The sequence below is a fragment of the Dendropsophus ebraccatus genome, chromosome 5 (genome assembly GCF_027789765.1).
Source record: "Dendropsophus ebraccatus isolate aDenEbr1 chromosome 5, aDenEbr1.pat, whole genome shotgun sequence".
In the NCBI taxonomy this organism is placed as follows: domain Eukaryota; kingdom Metazoa; phylum Chordata; class Amphibia; order Anura; family Hylidae; genus Dendropsophus; species Dendropsophus ebraccatus.
Genome location: NC_091458.1, coordinates 16,303,603 through 16,326,246, shown reverse-complemented (window position 1 = coordinate 16,326,246; position 22,644 = coordinate 16,303,603). Strand labels below are relative to the sequence as shown.

Below are 22,644 nucleotides of genomic sequence, written 5' to 3'. Positions count from 1 at the left end.
GCCATAACTGCTATTACGCACAGACTAAAGATTCATAATGGGAGCCTATGGAATGCCCGGCAATTCTTGTTCAAATATTTTTATTGATTTTGAAGGCAATGTACATACATACATATCAGAATTTTTTTTTAAATAAATAAAAAACAAAAAATAAACAAAAATAAATGACATATGAAGATAACAAAGGAACTAAGAAACCAACAACAGTATGAACTAAACCAGTTCAAGTGTAACCAATACAACTTACTAGTACACCAACAAATTTGGTCACACATATCCAAAATTAAAACTACAACGAGTCTCTAGAAGTAGTTGTGCATGTAAATAAGGTAGAGCACGATTACTAACAGTCATGTAGCTAAATATCCTGTTTACCACATTATGGGGGAGCTAAGCCCTGGAACCGTAGCCAATGTCCCCACCTCAGTAAAAAAGGCGTATTATTGGGATTGTTCCTTTTTTCTACCATATGTTCTATAGTGCAGTTATATTGGACTGTTTGCATAATTTCTGGTATTGTAGGAAGATTTACAGATTTCCAATTCTGTGCTATCTCACATATTGGTGTCCACCAGAACTAAAACATAATAGTCCTTTCAGTGATGGGGAAGTCAGACAAGCCAAAAGATAATAAGGCTATGCCTGGATTCCATGGAGGGACATAAGACATAACCCTGCAAGTTAACTCATGGACCTTCTGCCATAATTGCGCTACAGGATTACATTCCCACCAAATGTGTTTTAGCGTGCCCACAGCTGTGTGGCATCTCCAGCACATGCGGGAAGCACCAGGGTATATTTTAGCCAATCTGTATGGGGTGAGGTACCATCGGTACATAAGCTTTCTGGAGGCGTCTAGATGATTAGAGCATTTAGAAAGAGTATAGGGGATTTTATATGTGTTATCCCACTGATCAGTTGTGAACTTGGTAGCCAAGTCTTCCCATTTTTGTATAAAGGTCAGTGTGGCAGATGAGCTACCTAATAGGGCTTTGTACGCTACTGAAATACCTTTTAGATAGACATTTAGTATTGTAGAAAAAACGCTCAAAGCCTGGGACTCGAGATACTTCTTCTGGTGGTAGGCTACTTGCCAAGTGTCTCACTTGCAAATATTTGTAAAACTCTTTAGACGATAGGCTATACGTTTGTGATATGTGTAAAAATGAGTCCATAACATTACCCACATATAAATGACCCAATGTCAATATACCCCTTTCTCTCCATACCCTTAAATCTAGGCCTGGGATGTATTGTTGGATAACTTCTAATGGCAACAGTTTATATCTTGGTGGGAGGATTTTATATTGAAGTGTTATCAACTTCCAAATCGACAAAGCTGCTAATATCGTAGGGGAGGAATTTTTCAAGGAAGAAATTATTTTTATTACCGGGAAGCAAAGCCATCCACAACAGATCCCTAAAGGAGGTAGCTTTGGTAATAGACAGTTCAATATCCACCCAATGTTTCATATTAGTACCAAGCATCCGGGACTTAAGTTGGTCCACAATAGATGCATAGTAATAATAATTCACTAATGGACATCCCAATCCTCCTACAGACAGTGGTAAGCACATAATGGTAGATTTAATCCTCGCTTTTTGTCCTTTCCATACAAAAGTATTAATAATTTTTTGTAATTTAGTTATGATATACAAAGGGAAGGATACTGGCAAATTTCTGAAATAATAAAGTAACTTAGGTAACACCATCATTTTTGCTGCAGCTATGCGGCCAACCCAGGATAAGGGAAGGTTCTTATAGACCTCTACTTCCTTAGATATCATTGTTGTTAAGTTTGCACTATTAACCGTTATTAATCTCTTTAAAGGAAATGTAAGAATGATCCCTAGATATGGAATTTGGCCATCTGTCCATTTATACGGGTATATATCTTGCAATTGGGATTGTTGGGGAGCAGAAACTCCCTTGTTTAGAATCAGTGATTTTGATGCATTAACTTTGTAGTAGCTTGCTTTCCCAAACTCATTTAATATTTGCTCAAGAGCAAACAACGATTGTACAGGAGACGTCACACTAATAATTACATCGTCCGCAAAGAGACCAATACGGTGATTTGTGGAATCTATTTGGATGCCTTTTATATCAGGAGAGGACCTGATCAAGTGAGCTAAAGGTTCTATAATTAGTGTAAATATCATAGGAGATAGAGGGCATCCTTGGCGGGTGCCATTAGTTATACTAAATGCTCTAGATAGGGTGCCCGGCAATTCTGTATACAGGAAGTTTCATAGGCTGCAATTATTATTTAGAGCGCTTGTGTTAGTGGTTAATAGTAAAAAAGGAAGGGGCAGAGGGCACGCTGCTGAGCACGTTTGCCTCTTCATTCTAGTCAAGAAGCACCTGGACCCTCACTAATACACACTATTGACATGTCAAAAGTTTTTTTTTCAATAACAGTTCCCCTTGAAGTCAGAGAGGAGGCAGTTGGAGCTCGCTGTTCCGTTGGAGACGTCAGTTCAGTGCAAACTGAGTCACTGTGAGGTAAGAGAGAGACTGAGAAGGATGAGGACAGCTGAGAAAATAGAGTTGAATATTTTTATTAGTAACAGATAACTTGGCCTCTAGACCATCTGAGGAGAAGAATCGTGGGACCCTCGAAAAATTTCTAGGAACAGTCTTCATTTGCTTCCAACCTGGCCTGGATACCTGTCAGAAAGATCCCTAGAAAGAAGAGTCGTCCGGTCTCGCTGGTTATTGAATCTCTCGGTCATAGACAACTACATACACCCCTACAGACAGATACCCCTTTATTACAGTTTCTCACCTTACTGAGTGCAGAATAACACAAGTACATATACACTGTTTTCAGTACTCTGTCTCTCACACTGGGATGTACTAAAGATTTAGAGAGCCTACACCAAAAAGTAGGCAGCATATTGCCAGAGATGAGTCACTGCAGCCCTCCTTATCACTGTATGTGGCTTTTTTCTTTTGTGGCTGTGTTCTGCTGGCTTTTGAGTGAAGGTTCTATAAAGCTACATTACATCTCATGTAAGGGACAGATGGCTGGATACAGAGAAACAAAAAATTGGCATCACATCCAATACAACCATTCACAATATGTAGGTGCACACTGCTATTTTAAATCTGGGTGTGTTTTTTTTTTTTTACATTATACCTCATATACCAAAGTCACACACGTAAGAACGCTTACTGGCCAATAAACCTATAGATGTAGCTGGTATGCCCTGTTTACTGTAGCGCCTCTACTTTTGAGACAAACTCGTCTCTGGAGTGACAGCCTGCTCAACCAATCATTGGCCACATCGCTGTCCGATCTCAGTAAGCAATTGGCTTAGCGGGCGGTCACTTTTTCTACTGTATACCCCTTTATATACGCAAATAAGGTTTACTGGCCAAGATATTTTGAACTACATCCACTTTATTTTAATCCCTTAAAGGGGTTGTCTGGCTTTAGGCAATTTTTAATATATCACTGCTGGTATACAGCAAACAATAAAGAGTGTATGTTTCCCGTGCTCCTTCCGTGTCCTGTTGCAATATAGCTGGTGTCCTGGTGACTGTAGGGCCTCCACTTTCAAGACAAACTCGTCTCTGGAGCAACAGCCCGCTTAGCTAATCACTGGCCACATTGTTGTCCCATCTCAGTCAGCAATTGGCTGAGCAGGCTGTCACTCCCAAGACGAGTTTGAGTCGTTACAGCCGCGATTGGCTGAGCATAACACAGCGGTCAACATGGGGAAGGGGGCCATTCACTTAAAAGGTGTAGTGCGGTGAAAAACGTTTCCCCTCATTCTCTTTCCACATGAAAAGTTATATAACTTCATAATATACTTTGGTAGCCAATTCTAGCATCTTACCCCACTTTCCCTGGTCCCGCTGGCCACTGGAAGTCAAGATCATCTTTCAGCCCCGCACCCCATTTTGTGTCGAGACGTAGGCCGACACGTCATGATCTGGGGCGTTCCTTAGGCTCCTGGGCACTCCCTCCCTGCTTGGCACGCCTCCTATACCTCCCCAAGCTTTGCTATTGGGTCCTGCTTCACTCTGCCTCTCTCTATACAGCTATGTCAGTACATACATAGTTAGAACTGCAAGTCCCAGCGCACCCGTTGGTGATACACATGTCAGTCCAGTGTGTATGACCATCGGGTCTGTTGGGACTTGTGCAGGGAAAGTGGGGTAAGATGCTAGAATTGGCTAACAAAGTATATTATGTTATATAACTTTTCATGTGGGGAGGGAATGAGGGGAAACGTTTTTTACCGCACTACCCCTTTAAATAACACACATTACAATGTTGTATAACTTTGTAATGTGTGGCATTTAGTGAAAAAATGTCTAACACCGCACTACCCCTTTAATATATTAAAAATTGCCTAACGCATGATCCCCTACAACTGGTAAACATTCCCCTCCTTAGTGTCATTAACAAATTTACTTAATTCAGCAAAATACAAATAATTTCCACTATGGTGGGAAATCACATGGTTGCTCAAGCACAGAACACTCGTATTTTGGGGTCTACAAGTGAAATGGTAAAGAAGAGTAAATCTTTAATCTTTACTAATGCAAGTAGTAAAAAGTGTAATAAAAATAAGAACACAAATATCTAAGAAAAATAAAAAATATTTTATTAAGACAATAAAACATTACAGCATAAAATAGAGAAAAATATCACCAATAAGACGTCTGCAAATCCCAGTGTATTCCCATGTGTAAAAGTACATTCTATACCAGGTAATACTGGTTACTATCTGCTCAGCAGAAAGCCAGCTGTTCCCATGTGTAAGTCAATAGTCCATATTACATAAACAGTCCATTTAGATGTCAATAAAAAGTCCATGTTGATAACTCATAACTCATTTTAATCCACTTCTTCAATAGTTGGGCCTGTGGTGCTGCCCTGTCTGGCTTGGGCACTGCAGCTGGCACCGGGCATTCCTCCTGGCATCCCACTGGCGGAGGATCCTTGGTACAGTTTGGTGATGATAGGATTACACACCTTCTCCAATTCCTTGTGCCGATGGACATATTCTTCTTTCTCAGCTAACTGGTTCTTGTCCAGCCAGGACAGGATCTCATTACACTTGTCCACAATGCTCTTCTTGTCTCCAGCACTTATCTTATGCTTCACATTGTCATCTTCCACTGCACTCTTCATGTTGAAGACATAGGCCTCCAGGGAGTTCTTAGCAGCGATTCTCTCTCTTTGGGTATCGTCATCTGCCTTATACTTCTCAGCCTCTTGCACCATCCTCTCAATCTCCTCCTTGCTCAGTCTGCCCTTGTCATTGGTGATTGTGATTTTATTCTGTTTACCAGAGCTTTTATCCATGGCAGAAACATTGAGTATCCCGTTGGCATCTATATCGAAGGTCACTTCAATCTGTGGCACTCCCCGTGGGGCTGGGGGTATCCCGCTCAGTTCAAACTTGCCAAGAAGATTGTTGTCCTTGGTCATCGCTCTTTCACCCTCAAACACTTGGATGAGGACTCCAGGCTGGTTGTCGGAATAGGTGGTGAAGGTTTGTGTCTGCTTGGTTGGAATGGTTGTGTTACGTTTGATAAGAACGGTCATCACCCCACCTGCTGTTTCAAGCCCGAGAGAGAGTGGTGCCACATCCAACAGGAGGAGATCCTGGACTTTCTCAGACGTGTCCCCAGTTAAGATGGCAGCTTGCACAGCAGCTCCATAGGCCACAGCCTCATCAGGATTGATGCTCTTGTTCAGCTCTTTACCATTGAAGAAGTCTTGTAGTAGCTTTTGCACCTTGGGGATGCGCGTAGATCCTCCAACCAAAACAATATCATGTATTTGAGATTTGTCCATTCTGGCATCTCTTAGAGCCTTTTCTACTGGATCAAGGGTTCCCCTAAAGAGGTCTGAGCACAACTCCTCAAAGCGAGCCCTTGTGATGGAAGTATAGAAGTCATTGCCCTCATATAGAGAGTCAATCTCGATGCTGGCCTGGCTGCTGGAGGATAGGGTTCTCTTGGCTCTCTCGCAGGCTGTCCTAAGCCTTCTCAAAGCTCTCTTATTCTGGCTGATGTCTTTCTTGTGCTTACGCTTAAATTCTTCTACAAAGTGATTGACCATACGGTTATCAAAGTCTTCACCTCCCAGATGGGTGTCACCCGCTGTGGCTTTTACCTCAAAGACGCCGTCATCGATGGTGAGAATGGAGACGTCAAAAGTGCCCCCTCCCAAGTCAAAGATCAGGACATTGCGCTCTCCGCGGCTTCCCTTGTCCAAGCCATAAGCGATGGCGGCTGCTGTGGGCTCATTGATGATTCTAAGCACGTTTAAACCAGCTATGACTCCTGCGTCCTTGGTGGCTTGGCGTTGGGAATCATTGAAATAGGCCGGCACAGTAATAACGGCATCTTTCACTGGGTGACCCAGATAAGCCTCCGCTGTCTCCTTCATCTTAAGCAAAACCATGGAGGAGATTTCTTCAGGAGAAAAGGTCTTTTGTTCTCCCTTGTACTCCACCTTCACTTTAGGCTTTCCTCCATCGCTCACCACGCTGAACGGCCAATGCTTCATGTCTGACTGCACCACCGGGTCGTCAAACTTGCGGCCAATCAGCCTCTTGGCATCAAAGACTGTGTTCTGTGGGTTCATGGCCACCTGGTTCTTGGCTGCATCTCCAATCAGTCTCTCTGTGTCGGTGAAAGCCACGTAACTCGGGGTGGTGCGGTTGCCCTGGTCATTGGCGATGATCTCCACTTTTCCATCTTGAAAGACGCCAACGCAGGAATAGGTGGTGCCTAGGTCAATGCCAACTGCAATTCCTTTGGCAGGCATTATAGTAGATGTCTGTGAGGTGTATACTCTGGATAAGTTCTCCCGATAAGTCTGGTGCTCTTCAGTAGCTTTTCCCTCTGTGGCTGTATTGGATGCTATAGTCTGGTCGCTCTTGTCTCTCCCGCTGTGTCTGGTAAGGATCTTTGCTCTGTGCAGTTTCCAGCTGTCTTGCTTCTCTCTGTAGTTCTGCCTGCTGTGAGGCTGTGATGTGTATTTATACTATAAGCTTTATTCTAGCCTCTGAGGTAACAGCCAATCAGCACTCAGGGTTCCACAAGCCTCTCTGTGTCTATAGCAACAGTCCCGAACATTCACGAAGCTTCCTCTGCCGTCAGCCAATCACAGGAGGGCTCTGGTGACGTCGTCTCCAAGATGTTTCTAGCTGGTTCGAGAAACTAGAAGTTGTGGCCAATCAGATTTGTATGTGTAGTGATGTCACTGGGCGGGAAGACTCCAGAGGCTGCTATTGGTTGGGGTAATCTCGAGCTTTCCAGCTGCTTGTAGACGTTTCTAGAGATGTCTGGCTGCTTCTCTCCTCAGCGCCCGGTAATAGTGAGTATAAGCCGCTCTGCCCTCATCCCCAGCGGCCCCGCTGCTCCGGACCTTCCTGCCGGTTTCTGAGACCCCGTCAGTGCAGCCTGTCAGGAGCGACCACAGAGTGCAGCCCCCCGCTCCTCATAGTGGTACAGTCCATATAGAGACTGAAGAGCTGAGCAGCAGGAGAAGTGACGGGAAGCTGCAGCCTCCACACGGGGGAGAGGAGAGGAGGCTGCTGTATGGTGAGGACATCCGGGGACTGTGTACAGTGTTATATACAGAGAGTAGCCTGGTAGCTGTATACAGTGTTATATACCGGGAGTAGCCTGACAGGTGTATACAGTGTTATATACAGAGAGTAGCAAGATAGCTGTATACATGGTTATATACAGAAAGTAGCCTGATAGGTGTATACAGTGTTATATACAGGGAGTAGCCTGATACCTATATACAGGGAGTAGCCTGGTATGTGTTTATAGTGTTATATACAGAGAGTATCCTGATAGCCGTATACAGTGTTATATACAGAGAGTATCCTGATGGCTGTATACAGTGTTATATACCGGGAGTAGCCTGATGGCTGTATATACTGTTAAATACAGAGTAGACTGATAGCTGTATACCTTGTTATATACAGAGAGTAGCATGATAGCTGCGTACAGTGTTATATACAGAGAGTAGCCTGATAGCTGTTTACTGGGTTATATACAGTGAGTAGCCTGCTAGGTGTATACAGGGATCAGGACTTGGATACAACACGTGACATCTGTGTACACATTATATACAGAGGGGAGAGGAAGAATTGGAGGAGGCCATAGTGTGTGTGTGTGTGTGTGTATGCTGGAGGACTACTAGTCTCAGCATGCTCTGCCTTCCCTGGGACAGGGACAGAAATCTCAGATGTGACTGTAGCCTGAAGATCAGCCTGGTGATCAGGAGACCATTCAGCAATATTACTGCACATTGTGAAGGACCTGATCATGTGACTATGATGTCACCACATGTGCTGTAGTGTCTGCACTATGCAGGAGGAAGATACCAGCTGTAGGTGAGAGGGGGCAGGAGGAAGATACCAGCTGTAGGTGAGAGGGGGCAGGAGGAAGATACCAGCTGTAGGTGAGAGGGGGCAGGAGGAAGATACCAGCTGTAGGTGAGAGGGGGCAGGAGGAAGATATCAGCTGTAGGGAGGTGGGAAGGGACAGGAGGAAGATACAAGCTGTTGGGGGGGGGGGGTGGCAGGAGGAGGATACAGTCCTGGGAGGAAGGCGGATGGGGCAGAGATCAGTCTGTGGTAAGGAGGGGTACAGGATGTCAGACGGGGGGTGGCTGGCAGGGTGACCAGGGTGGGTTGTGCAGGGACCAGGGAGGGGAACTATGTTGGCAGGGTGACCAGCCTGGAGGTGAGGGGGGGGGGGGTGTTGAATAGGAATGTCTGACCTATGTATAGTCCTTCTGTAGTTTTGAGAAGAATGACTGTCAGGCAGCACTGTGCACAATGGTCATGTTTCTTTATTCCTGTCATATTGACTGTATACCTGGGGGGCCTGGTTGTCTCTGCTCCCTGCTGTTCCTGTCTGTGTATTAGATGCCACTTTCTGCCCCATCTCCAGCATTGCGCCACAGTATCACATCACACAGGAGACAGATGCTATGGGGATGGAGCAGGAAAAGCCGTCTCCTAATCTATAGATAGGAGCAGCGGGGAGCGGAGACAATATGGCCTCTGGTAAGGGATTTAGCCGCCAATTCCAAGATGGATGGAGTTTAAAAAATAACTATTGGGCGCTGTTCTGCCGGAGTTCTCATAAAAGTTTAAAGGTACATGATTACAGATGAGCGAACCGGGTTCGGGTTCGAGTCGATCCGAACCCGCACGTTCGGCATTTGATTAGCTGGGGCTGCTGAACTTGGATAAAGCTCTAAGGTTGTCTGGAAACATGGATACAGCCAATGACTATATCCATGTTTTCCACATAGCCTTAGGGCTTTATCCAACTTCAGCAGCCACCGCTAATCAAATGCCGAAAGTTCGGGTTCGGATGGACTCCAGCATGCTCCAGGTTCTCTCATCTCTATACATGATATATATTTAAAAAGTAACTTTCTATTCAGCTGCAGTTAATTATGCCTATAAGTGATGGTATGATGTATTCTACAGTAGTATGTATAGGCAAAATGTATGTTATTTATATTAATTTACCAAATATATTTAATAAAAATTTTGTGTTTTACAGAAAAAAATTGTTCTTTTCTGAGATTTTATTTGTGTCTTATATTTTATTTTACTAGCCTCCCATTCTGCAGGTGTCACGTTATAGAGCGGGAGCAGCCTGATTTGTGGGAAAAGATTAGACATAACCTGTAATTTATCAGTTGCACATTGTGGGTTTAGAAGTCCAGTGGGCGGTCCTAATTGGTGATTGACAGCTTTCTGTATATAAGATTACATAGATATATAGCTGTCAGTAACTGATTAGGACTAGAAATGAGCGAACCTGGAGCATGCTCGAGTCGATCCGAACCCGAACTTTCGGCATTTGATTAGCGGTGGCTGCTGAAGTTGGATAAAGCCCTAAGGCTATGTGGAAATCATGGATATAGTCATTGGCTGTATCCATGTTTTACAGACAACCTTAGTGCTTTATCCATGTTCAGCAGCCCCCGCTAATCAAATGCCGAACGTTCGGATCAACTCGAACCCGAACCCGATTCGCTCATCTCTAATTAGGACCTCTCACTCTACTCCAAAGCCCAGAATCTCCTACTACAAAACTGTATATCAGGCAGCTTTATAACATGGTGACCTTTAGGATCCATTCAGATGTACAGGGTCTGCAGCAGATGTTGTGTGTTCCATCATTTAGTTACATTGATATCTGCAGCTTCAACCAGCGACATCCAATCTGCAGATCCTGTATTTGTGAATGGACCCTTAAATAATTCTTTGACCTGCTCATATACTTCCATCTCCGCCGCAGCCAATCAAATGTCATAGTAACATCTCGGTGGCGGCCCAGGTGCTTACATCCCTGCTGATCACTAGACTGAAGGGGCAGACCCACTGAGCAGCACACGCTCTGCCCCTTCATCTCTGCCATAACTGCTATTTCGCATAGACTACAGATTTATAATGGGAGCCTATGGAACGCCCGGCAATTCTGTATACAGGAAGTTTCATAGGCTGCAATTATTATTTAGAGCGCTTGTATACACTATTGACATGTCAAAAGTTTTTTTTTCAATAACAGTTCCCCTTTAAGTCAGAGAGGAGGCAGTTGGAGCTCGCTGTTCCGTTGGAGACGTCAGTTCAGTGCAAACTGAGTCACTGTGAGGTAAGAGAGAGACTGAGAAGGAGGACAGCTGAGAAAATAGAGTTGAGTATTTTTATTAGTAACAGATAACTTGGCCTCTAGACCATCTGAGGAGAAGAATCGTGGGACCCTTGAAAAATTTCTAGGAAAAGTCTTCGTTTGCTTCCAACCTGGCTGGATACTTGTCAGAAAGATCCCTAGAAAGAAGAGTCGTGCGGGCTCGCTGGTTATTGAATCTCTCGGTCATAGACAACTACATACACCCCTACAGACAGATTTCTCACCTTACTGAATGCAGAATAACACAAGTACATATACACTGTTTTCAGTACATAAAAACTGCACTAAACAAAACAGAAAGATATCACCAATGATACCATTACATAATACCGCCACATCATGACCCCTAACACTACAACGCTATAACAGAGTGCAGTTACATCCAGTGACTCACCAGGGGCGTCTTCTCCGATCAGAGTCTGTCACCTTTTCTTTTTCTCTCCATCCAGCCTGGGCCACCTTGAAGTCTTCTCCTGGCTGTGAATCTTCTCTCCAGAATCTGCCAGAGAAATATTTTAGGCTCCAGCACATACAGTAGTTAGATCCCTTGTACGCCTATACAGTAGTTACACCCCTCTGTACCCCTACATAGTTACACCCCTCTGTGCCTCCATAGTTTTAAGGTGTCCCTGTAGTATATAGACCCTCATGTGCTCCTCCAGTTATATACAGCCCTCCTGTGCGTTCCCCCATTAGTATATAGCCCCCCTGTGCTCTCCCCCAATAGTATATAGCCCCCCATGTGCTCTCCCCAATAGTATATAGCCCCCCTGTGCTCTCCAATAGTATATAGCCCCCCTGTGCTCTCCCACAATAGTATATAGCCCCCCTGTGCTCTCCCCTCAATAGTATATAGCCCCCCTGTGCTCTCCCCAATAGTATATAGCCCCCCTGTGCTCTCCCCAATAGTATATAGCCCCCCTGTGCTCTCCCCAATAGTATATAGCCCCCCTGTGCTCTCCCCAATATATAGCCCCGCTGTGCTCTCCCCATAGTATATAGACCCCTGTGCTCCCCAATAGTATATAGACCCCTGTGCTCCCCAATAGTATATAGCTCCCCTGTGCTCCCCCATAGTATATAGCTCCCCTGTGCTCCCCAATAGTATATAGCTCCCCTGTGCTCCCCAATAGTATATAGCTCCCCTGTGCTCCCCAATAGTATATAGCTCCCCTGTGCTCCCCAATAGTATATAGCTCCCCTGTGCTCCCCTATAGTATATAGCCCCCCCTGTGCTCCCCCATAGTATATAGCTCCCCTGTGCTCCCCCTTAGTATAAAGCCCCCCTGTGCTCCCCCATAGTATATAGCTCCCCCATAGTATATAGCTCCCCTGTGCTCCCCCATAGTATATAGCTCCCCCATAGAATATAGCTCCCCCATAGTATATAGCCGCCCCCCATAGTACATAGCTCCCCTGTGCTCCCCAATAGTATATAACCCCCCATAGTATATAGCTCCCCTGTTCTCCCCCATAGTATTTAGCTCCCCTGTGCTCCCCCATAGTATATAGCCGCCCCCCCATAGTACATAGCTCCCCTGTGCTCCCCCATAGTATATAGCCGCCTCCCCCATAGTACATAGCTCCCCTGTGCTCACCAATAGTATATAACCCCCCATAGTATATAGCTTCCCTGTGCTCCCCAATAGTATATAGCCGCCCCCCCATAGTATATAGCTCCCCTGTGCCCCCCCCATAGTATATAGCTCCCCTGTGCTCCCCCATAGTATATAGCTCCCCTGTGCTCCCCCATAGTATATAGCCGCCCCTCCCATAGTATATAGCTCCCCTGTGCTCCCCCATAGTATATAGCCGCCCCCCCATAGTATATAGCCCCCTGTGCTCCCCAATAGCATATGCGCTCCCCCTCCCATATAATATTGATAAAAAACAAACACTTTTACTCACCTAGGTCCACGCTTTCCTCTTCTCTTCCCTCTTGTGGCCGCACTTCCTGCGGTCACAAGAGGCTGCACTCCCCTTACCCTCGCGCCGGCGCTCTAGTGACGTCGGGCGCTAGAGGGAGAGTGCGGCCTCTTGTGACCGCAGGAAGTGCGGCCACAAGAGTGACTGACAGGGAGGGAGCCGATGGCTCTCTCTCTGTCAGTATCGCTGCTGCTGGAGTGCTGAAGCGCCGCGGGGCGGGGGCAGCGGCGGACGGGGGGGCCCTGCAGGGGGCGCCATGGAGGGGTAAGTAGATTACCCATCCATGGCGCTCCCCCCCCTGACAGGCTGGTGGCCGGAGCCCTGTGCGACCGCACTGGTCGCACATAGCAACGGCCGGCCTGCTCGGGGGGGGCCCCTTTAACCAGTGGGCCCGGTGCACGTGCACCATGTGCCCTCTGGTTAAAGCGGCCCTGCTCCTTATCACTGTATGTGGCTTTTTTTTTCTTTTGTGGCTGTGTTCTGCTGGCTTTTGAGTGAAGTATCTACAAAACTACATTATATCTCATGTAAGGGACAGACGGCTGGATACAGAGAAACCAAAAATGGGCATCACATCCAATACAACCATTCACAATATGTAGGTGCACACTATTTTGAATCTGTGTGTTTTTTGTTTTTTTTTACATTATACCCCAAAGTGACACACGTAAGAACGCTTACTGGCCAATAAACCTATAGATGTAGCTGGTATGCCCTGTTAACTGTAGCGCCTCCACTTTTGAGACAAAGTCGTCTCTGGAGTGACAGCCTGCTCAACCAATCACTGGCCACATCGCTGTCCGATCTCAGTAAGCAATTGGCTTAGCAGGCGGTCACTTTTTCTGCTGTATACCCCTTTATATACGCAAATAAGGTTTACTGGCCAAGATATTTTGAACTACACTCACCGGCCACTTTATTAGGTACACCATGCTAGTAACGGGTTGAACCCCCTTTTGCCTTCAGAGCTGCCTCAGTTCTTGGTGGCATAGATACAACAAGGTGCTGGAAGCTTCCTCAGAGATTTTGGTCCATATTGACATGATGGCATCACACAGTTGCCGCAGATTAGTCGGCTGCACATCCATGATGAGAATCTCCCGTTCCACCACATCCCAAAGATGCTCTATTGGATTGAGATCTGGTGACTGTGGAGGCCATTGGAGTGAAGTGACCTCATTGTCATGTTCAAGAAACCAGTCTGAGATGATTCTAGCTTTATGACATGGCGCATTATCCTGCTGAAAGTAGCCATCAGATGTTGGGTACATTGTGGTCATAAAGGGATGGACATGGTCAGCAACAATACTCAGGTAGGCTGTGGCGTTGCAACGATGCTCAATTGGTACCAAGGGGCCCAAAGAGTGCCAAGAAAATATTCCCCACACCATGACACCACCACCAGCAGCCTGAACCGTTGATACAAGGCAGGATGGATCCATGCTTTCATGTTGTTGACGCCAAATTCTGACCCTACCATCCGAATGTTGCAGCAGAAATCGAGACTCATCAGACCAGGCAACGTTTTTCCAATCTTCTACTGTCCAATTTCGATGAGCTTGTGCAAATTGTAGCCTCAGTTTCCTGTTCTTAGCTGAAAGGAGTGGCACCCGGTGTGGTCTTCTGCTGCTGTAGCCCATCTGCCTCAAAGTTGGAGGTACTGTGCGTTCAGAGATGCTCTTCTGCCTACCTTGGTTGTAACGGTTGGCTATTTGAGTCACTGTTGCCTTTCTATCAGCTCGAACCAGTCTGCCCATTCTCCTCTGACCTCTGGCATCAACAAGGCATTTCCGCCCACAGAACTGCCGCTCACTGGATGTTCTTTCTTTTTCGGACCATTCTCTGTAAACCCTAGAGATGGTTGTGCGTGAAAATCCCAGTAGATCAGCAGTTTCTGAAATACTCAGACCAGCCCTTCTGGCACCAACAACCATTCCATGTTCAAAGGCACTCAAATCACCTTTCTTCCCCATACTGATGCTCGGTTTGAACTGCAGGAGATTGTCTTGACCATGCCTAAATGCCATGGAGTTGCCGCCATGTGATTGGCCGATTAGAAATTAAGTGGTAACGTGCAGTTGGACAGGTGTACCTAATAAAGTGGCCGGTGAGTGTGTGTGTGTATATATATATATATAATCTTTACACGTTAGGCTTGGTTCCTATTTGTGTGGGGGTTTTTTTCTACTAAGCATTGAAGGAGAAGAATGAAAAAAAAAACCACAGATGCTGCAAAACTGCTCCAGATAGAAGGATACACACTCATACAGAACAATATGCATCCATACAGAACGATGCACACCCATACAGAACCATACAGTACCATATACACCCATACAGAACCATACAGTACAATATACACCCCTACAGAGCCATACAGAACAATATACACCCATACAGTACAATATACACCCATACAGAACAATATACACCCATACAGAACCATACAGTACAATATACACCCATACAGAACAATATACACCCATACAGAACCATACAGAACAATATACACCCATACAGAGCCATACAGTACACTATACACCCATACAGTACAATATACACCCATACAGAACAATATACACCCATACAGAACCATACAGTACAATATACACCCATACAGAACCATACAGTACACTATACACCCATACAGAACCATACAGTACAATATACTCCCATACAGAACCATACAGTACACTATACACCCATACAGAACCATACAGTACAATATACACCCATACAGAACCATACAGTACAATATACACCCATACAGAAACCATACAGTACACTATACACCCATACAGAACCATACAGTACAATATACACCCATACAGTACTGCTTTTGCTTTTTTTTTTGGGTTGCAGCAAATCCAGAAAAAAGTCATCAAAAAACTATCATATATGCAACCAAGCTACTGATAGAAAGTACACGTCATGGCGCAAAAAATGACACCTCACACAGCCCCATAGACCAAAGAATAAAAGGATGGTAATAGAGCCATTTTAATGAACATTTAGTTTTTTTTAAAAAAAGGTTTTAATTTCTTAAAAGCTCTCAAATAAAAAAATACTTATACAAGTTACATATCATTGTAATCGTACCAAATTGAGGGACATAGATAACATATCAGTTTTACCATAGGGAGAAAGGTGTTAACACGAATGCCATCCCAAATACATTAAGAAAATTGTGTTTTATTTTCAACTTCACTGCGCAAAATTTTTTTTTCTTGTTTTGCAGCGTATTTTATGGAAAAATTAAGTCTGTCATTGCAAAGTACAATTGGTGTGGCGAAAAATAATGGCTCATGTGGGTCTGTAGGTTAAATAATGCAAACTCTATGGCCTTATAAACATGGACAGGAAAAAATAAAAGCACGAAAATGAAAGTTGGCTCGGTCCTGAAGAAGTTAAGGAGCCAATTTTCATTTTTGCGCTTTCGTCCCCCCCTCGTCTTCTATGAGCCATAACTTTTTTTTCGGTCTACAGTGCCATGTAATGGTTGTTTTTTTTATTTTTTTCAGGAGCAATTGTACTTTGCAATGACTCTTTCCAATCTACCATGTATGACAAAACCCCAAAATATTATTTTATTTTAATAAGTTTATCTTCTCTCACCAGTCTGGTTCTTTATGCTGTGAATTATTGTGGAGTTACATTATGCACTGTGGTTATTCGCAATTTCCCCACTAGGAGGCAGCAGATACTTTTGCCTAATGTCAGTCTGTCTAACGGAAAGTTTACAGTTGTGTTTAAAATCTTTTTTTTTTTTTACCGCTGTGAGTCGCAAACCGGAACGCTCAGCGCAGAAGTCATAAAAATAGCAAATTCCTAGAAAACTGGTTGTAGTGTTTCAGCCAGGAGAACGTCACTGTTTCTTGTCAGAACAGAACAATCTCGGTGGATAATTTATTTTTAATCAGGATGCCGAGGTTCCTATTTCAGGCCAGAAATTCTGTTTTTGTTTCCTTTTAATAAAATATTTAGCTGGATCTGTGGAACTCTTCCTGATTATTACCATAGTACTGTGCCAGTGTCCATGCTGACATAGAACCCTAAAGTAGTGTACAGTGTCCAAATATTACTGACCTAGACTGACAAAATGTAATTTTTGTGTGTATAAATATGACTGTACAAATATAGATCAGGTGTCCGACTAACACAACCATATAGTGCTCAATCGATAAATAATACTGTTATATTACCATAAGTGTGACTAATATAAACAAGTATATTAGCAAACATGGATTCTAAGGATTTCTCATCTACAGTGCAATTTTAGAAAATTATACATATTTGTAATTTACTTCTGTTTAAAAATCTCCAGTCTTCCAGTACTCATCAGCTGCTGTATGTCCTGCAGGAAGTGGTGTATTTTTTTCCAGTCTGACACAGTGCTCTCTGCTGCCACCTCTGTCCATGTCAGGAACTGTCCAGAGCAGCAGCAAATCCCCATAGAAAACCTCTCCTGCTCTGCACAGTTCCTGACATGGACAAAGGTGACAGCATAGAGCACTGTGTCAGACTGGAAAGAATACACCACTTCCTGCAGGACACACAGCAGCTGATAAGTACTGGAAGACTTGGGATTTTTAAATAGATGTAAATTACAAATTTATATAACTTTTTGATGTTGATTTGAAAATAAAAATATTCGCCGGAGTACCCCTTTAAGAATCTGTTAAAAATGACCAAGTGCCCTTTCTCACATCATTTTTGCTCCACAGTTGTGAACAGTATAGCATTTGTTAAACTCTATTTGCCAGTGGACACAACCACGGTCCACGGATGCTATGGTCTGTGCATTTTCCCAGACTCAGGACTAAATAGAACCTGCAGTCATGTGGTCCGGGCTCTGTAGACATCAAACATCTTTTAAAAATGTAAAAATTTACATCAAATTTACAAATTTACAAGACATGCACGGAACAGTGCAATGCCAAAGACATTGCGCTGATGCCGTCATTGTTAATTAGTGTGATTTAGTTGTAACACCTGGAGGGGTGTGTTACATGTGAATACACCCTGACGTACACACGTTAATATCTACATTCTATACATATCTCCCAGCTCTCAGACATGAAAGGAGAAGATATGGGTGTGGTGTGCACTATGGCAGTGCTACAGTCCTTAAAGATTAATATACAAAATGCATTGTACATGGCTGCAGTTTTTTTTGCTCATTTGTTTTATTTTTATACAGCAGTGCACACAAGCAGCATTCACATACATTGAATCTGAATTTCAATTCCGAAATATCCAGTGCTGAAAGAGTATTCAGATAGCAAAGGTAAGAGGTATTCTTCAAGTTAAACAATATTAATTTGTCAGTACTTTATTACTATTTTACTTTACTAAGCTATCCAACCCCCTTACTATTACAAAACTTGTATGACTATTGAGCCGTGTAATAGGCTATGTATGATCGGCACTCGCTTACAGCGATCGTCGGATGGTGTAATACCAGCCTCTCAAACATAACTTTTGATATGTTGCTGCCCATAGTGAGACTAACAATTCCTGTCATACTTGTTATTATCTATTCAGTCTCCTTCCCCCAGTTCTGAGCTGCTGCTTTTTGCTGAAGAAACAAAAATGTGTGTGTGAGATTTTCTGTCTTTTCCTCCTCCTCCCCCCTCCCTTCTGAGATGGCTGATGTAATCAAGTCCCTGACAGGCTTTATTTGCAACATTGTAGCTTCTTTGTAATGCTGGGAGGGTTTTAATGAGGTCAAGTTGCTGATGAACGCACGGTGACTAACTCTCCCAGCATTACAAAGAAGCTACAATGTTGCCGATAAAGCCCGCCAGGGACTTGTATATATCAGCTGTCTCAGAAGGGAGGAGGGGGAGACAGAGAGAAAAGCTTACAAACAGATTTTTGTGTCTTTAGCAGAAAGCAGCAGCTGAGAACTGGGGGAAGGAGACTGATTAGATAATAAGTATGGAAGGAGTTGTTAGTCTCACAATGGACAACAACATATCAAAAGTTATGTTTGAGTGGAATACCCCTTTAAACTATTTCCTTTTTCTTTCAAAAATGCCAGCGGCCAAGTGTTAGCTGGAAGTCAATGGAAGTTTATGATCTGCCTTACACACGCAGTGTTTTTCTCTTCTCTCTGGTGTTTTTGGGGCTCTTTGACAGTTTTGTCAAAATGCAGCATGCTATGGGGGTGGTGTTTTTTCTACCATAGACTTTAATGGGATTTTCTGGTTGTCTCAAAAACGCCATTGCTGTGTGTATGGCAGTATTTGTTTCTGGCGTTTTTGTCACCTTTTGTGGTCCAGCGGCTAGATCAGGATGCAGGATGGTGGGAAAAAAAAGTTCTGCACACAAAAATGCCTCAACCTTAAAAAAGGATCATTCACACATAAAGTGAAAAATGCTAGAAAAAACACAAATGCATGGTAAAAAAAACACCATGTGCTGCAATGGCGTTTTTGTTTTTGGCCTGAAAAACGCCACACAAAAAGGATGTGCAAGGGCACCCTTAGGCCCAGTTCACACTGAGCAAAAACTGCAGAATCCTGCCGTGCTCAAGGCCCACGGGACGATTATCGTTCGAATTATCGTTACATCGTTTAGATCTAAACGATAATCGTTCGGTTGAATAGCAGTTAACATTTAAACGACGAACGAGAAATCGTTGATCACTTAATAAGACCTGAACCTATTTCCATCGTTGCTCGTTCGCAAATTGTTCGCATTGAATAAGACATTGTTTGGTCGTTCGCAGTAGCAACGAACGCAATATCGATGACAAGACGACCACAAGAACGATTGTTCTTGAAGTAGCTATATCGTTCCGTGTAAATGGGTGAACGATTTCAGGCTGTTCGCAATAGCGGTGGCTTTAAATAGTTTATTGTTAACGATTATGCGAACGATAATTGGCCCGTGGAATAGAGCCCTCAGTGTGCTGCAATGAGTGAATGGGAGGGCGCGCGCCATTCTCCGCTCAAAGAGTTCCCATGTCACTTGTCTCCATTTGCTGGAACCTTATTCTCAGTTGATATTACTCATTTTGGAGCAGAAAAGGTATTGCACCCCGGTGCTCCACTTCTGTCTCGCTTGTATCTAGACTTTCCAAGACGAAGGAGAGGAGAGCAATCTATCGCGATGATCTGATGAAGGCATATCCATTTTAGCACGCAGTGGCCAATGGTTGCACAATGTTGCGGCAAAATTATGCAGCTATTATTGGCCACCACATGTGGGTTGGGTTTGGTCCGGGAAACAAGGAAGGTAATGCCTTTTGTACTCCCCAGGCAAGTCCTTTGGAAGTTTTTTAGAATAAAAAACTGCTACTTTCTTGCACACAAAGCGCCACCGCTGTCTCCAGGTTGTACTAGGTATTACATTTCAACTCTATTCAACTCAGTGGAACTGAGCTGCAAAGCCCGCACCCAAACTGAGGACAAGAGTAGTGCTGTTTCTGGAACAAAGCGGCCATGTTTTTCTAACCTGGATAACCCCCTTTAAGGAAGACTCCAAACCCAAACTTTCGGCATGTGATTAGCGGTGGCTGCTGAAGTTGGATAAAGCCCTAAGGCTATGTGGAAATCATGGATATAGTCATTGGCTGTATCCATGTTTTCCAGACAACCTTACAGCTTTATCCAAGTTCAGCAGCCACCGCTAATCAAATACTGAACGTTCGGGTTCAGATCGACTCGAACCCGAATGCGGTTCGCTCATCTCTACTCCTAACCAAAACCATTACCTGCTGTCCCCGAGACCTTATACAACCTTAGGTTTTTTTCCACATCTGACTCAAAGGTTCCATAAAAGTAGCACAGTATACAGCCGGACACTCACAATGAAAACACAGTAGAACCCAGTGGAATCCCTTTTGGCATGTAAGGGGTCCAGGACGGCACTTACCACTTTCATGGACCAGGGCAAGTCATGGGTTTGGAGGAAGAGGCCTGCTCACCAATAATTCTGCTTGTTATGGTTATTAATCCTCATATAGCAATGCAGCAAAGCTACTAGCAAAGGGCTCATCCCCCCACGGCAAGAGACAATATTAGGTTGTCCATACTTTGCCCATAGTGGCATGGTGAAGCAGAGTGGGCAGGTATAGCTGTCGATTCCCCTCTTTTTTTACTATCCCGCCGCTGCAGCCCTGTTCACACAGACAGCCCAATTGTTATATATATTCTGATACTTATATGTATTTGAATAGAATTGGGGGGGGGGGGGGGGGGGGGGCAATATTTGCATTCAGCAGCACTAGCAATATATACCTGTGCTGAGACCAAAGCTTCTGCAGCCCTGTAGTTCCTGACACAACAACTAGTGACAGCAGAGAGGCCCTGTCAGTCCTTTACTGCTGCCAGTCAATGAAAACATTAAGAAAAAAAGGTATTTTATTTCTCCGGAATACCCATTTATTTTAGTAGAGTTTCTGAATGTGTCTCCTGTCTGCTGCTAGTTTCCTGGACACAGACTGTTTATTGCTTAAGTTCAGCCCCCCCCCCCCCAAGAATTGCTAACCCTGGAGTATGTCAGCATTATGTAGTGTAAATATAAGAGGAGATTATTGCACCATATAATAGTTACAGACATCACAGCTGGATTCCAGGTAGAGAGAAGTGGCGTCTTCCTGGTGCTTTGACGTTAAATCTGTTAACGTGCTTTCATTTCTCGAACGCCTTCCAGACGCTCGGCCAGGACTGTGAAGAAAATGTGCAATAAAAACTGGATAAACAGAACGACTTGGAAGAGCGCTGTAATGTGTCGATGATGCAGATGTGATGACCGGCTATCGGACTCTATAATACTCATTCATTTCTTTGGCAACAATTGTCTGGAAAGAATAACACAATTCATTTATAACTCTGCACATTGTCCCAATTGTCCAGCAGAGAGCCGTCACTTCTGTCGGGGAATAGTGATCTAATGGAGTCACAGCCCTGCTCAGCACATTCAGAGCTCGCTGTAAATTGGCTGCCATCCCACTGATGGTCTGATTGTTAGTGGGACGAAGATATATTTGTATCGTAAGCAAAACTAGCTGGAAGGAAACAACAATGAGGTTTTCTGTTATAGTCGTGAGGTGACTGCACTGCTCCAATACTATCTTAAGTCTACGATTCCATTTTTGCTCTGGTATAAAAAAAAAAGAGACAGCAACACCCTTGGGCATCTTTTGCTTAATACATATAGAATGAATGGTGGGGTCTGTTGCACAGTATGGAGTTATGTGAATTTTGCTTAAAGGGCTTATTTAGTGTTAGAAAAACATGGCCCCTTTCTTTCAAAGATAACATGTCTCTAGTTTCGGTGCAGGCTTTGCCACTCCATTCCATTGCAGTGAATGGAGCTTAATTTCAAACTACGCGTGAACTGGAGACGAGTAGAGATGATCGAACAGCGGAAAATCTTAGGTTCTATAGAACTTGAACCTTGTCGAACCTTCTGCTCTTGATTCCCGATGCCTTCCCGGTCCGTGTGGAAGGAGGAGACAGCTCAGTTACCGCCTGGAATTCCGGGATACACTCTATTACCTAGGTTGAATGCCGGAATTCCAGGCGGTACCCGGGCGGTCTCCTCCTTCCCCACAGACCGGGAAGGCATCGGGAATCAAATGCGGAAGGTTTGACAAGGTTTGAGTTCTATAGAACCTAAGATTTTCCGCTGTTCGATCAACTCTAGACAAGAGCTGTCACCTATAGGTAGCCCTATAAGTTACTGACCCATTACATGCAAAGAGTAGGAAGACAGCACTTCCTTGGTCAGTGGTGCACAAGGTGGAGAGATCCAGTAGTATGTATAGAAGAACCCTTGCACTCACTAGATGTATATGTGCTTGTTTATTCAGTGCAATATGCATCACGTTACATCAAGGAAGCGTTTTGGCCAGGCATGGCCTTCATCAGCTTGCTTCAAACAAGCACATTCATCTGGTGAGTGCCGGGTTCCTTCTATACATAGCAAGACTTCTTACACCAGCTGGTTCTCAGAGAGAACCAGTATCGTACAAGCACTGCACCAAAGACGTCTCACCAGTA

General features: G+C 44.2%; 1 protein-coding gene and 1 long non-coding RNA gene across 2 annotated transcripts; one reads left to right on the top strand and one right to left on the bottom strand.

The window, feature by feature from the left end:
• Window positions 1-4,599: 4,599 nt before the first annotated feature.
• On the bottom strand, window positions 4,600-7,142 carry LOC138793398 (heat shock 70 kDa protein-like). Its single transcript, XM_069971962.1, has one exon. The coding sequence runs from the start codon at window positions 6,795-6,797 to the stop codon at window positions 4,854-4,856; it is 1,944 nt and encodes a 647-aa protein (XP_069828063.1). The 5' UTR covers window positions 6,798-7,142; the 3' UTR covers window positions 4,600-4,853.
• A 140-nt stretch (window positions 7,143-7,282) lies between these two features.
• Window positions 7,283-22,002, top strand: LOC138792306 (uncharacterized). Its single transcript, XR_011363117.1, has 4 exons — window positions 7,283-7,576; window positions 10,583-10,666; window positions 17,832-17,918; window positions 21,293-22,002. It is a non-coding gene; the product is annotated as an uncharacterized lncRNA (long non-coding RNA).
• The last annotated feature ends 642 nt before the right edge of the window (window positions 22,003-22,644 follow it).

What these genes read in the sequence shown, in the direction of transcription:
- LOC138793398 (XM_069971962.1), bottom strand. Translation starts at nt 6,797, where the DNA reads ATGCCTGCCAAAGGAATTGCAGTTGGCATTGACCTAGGCACCACCTAT.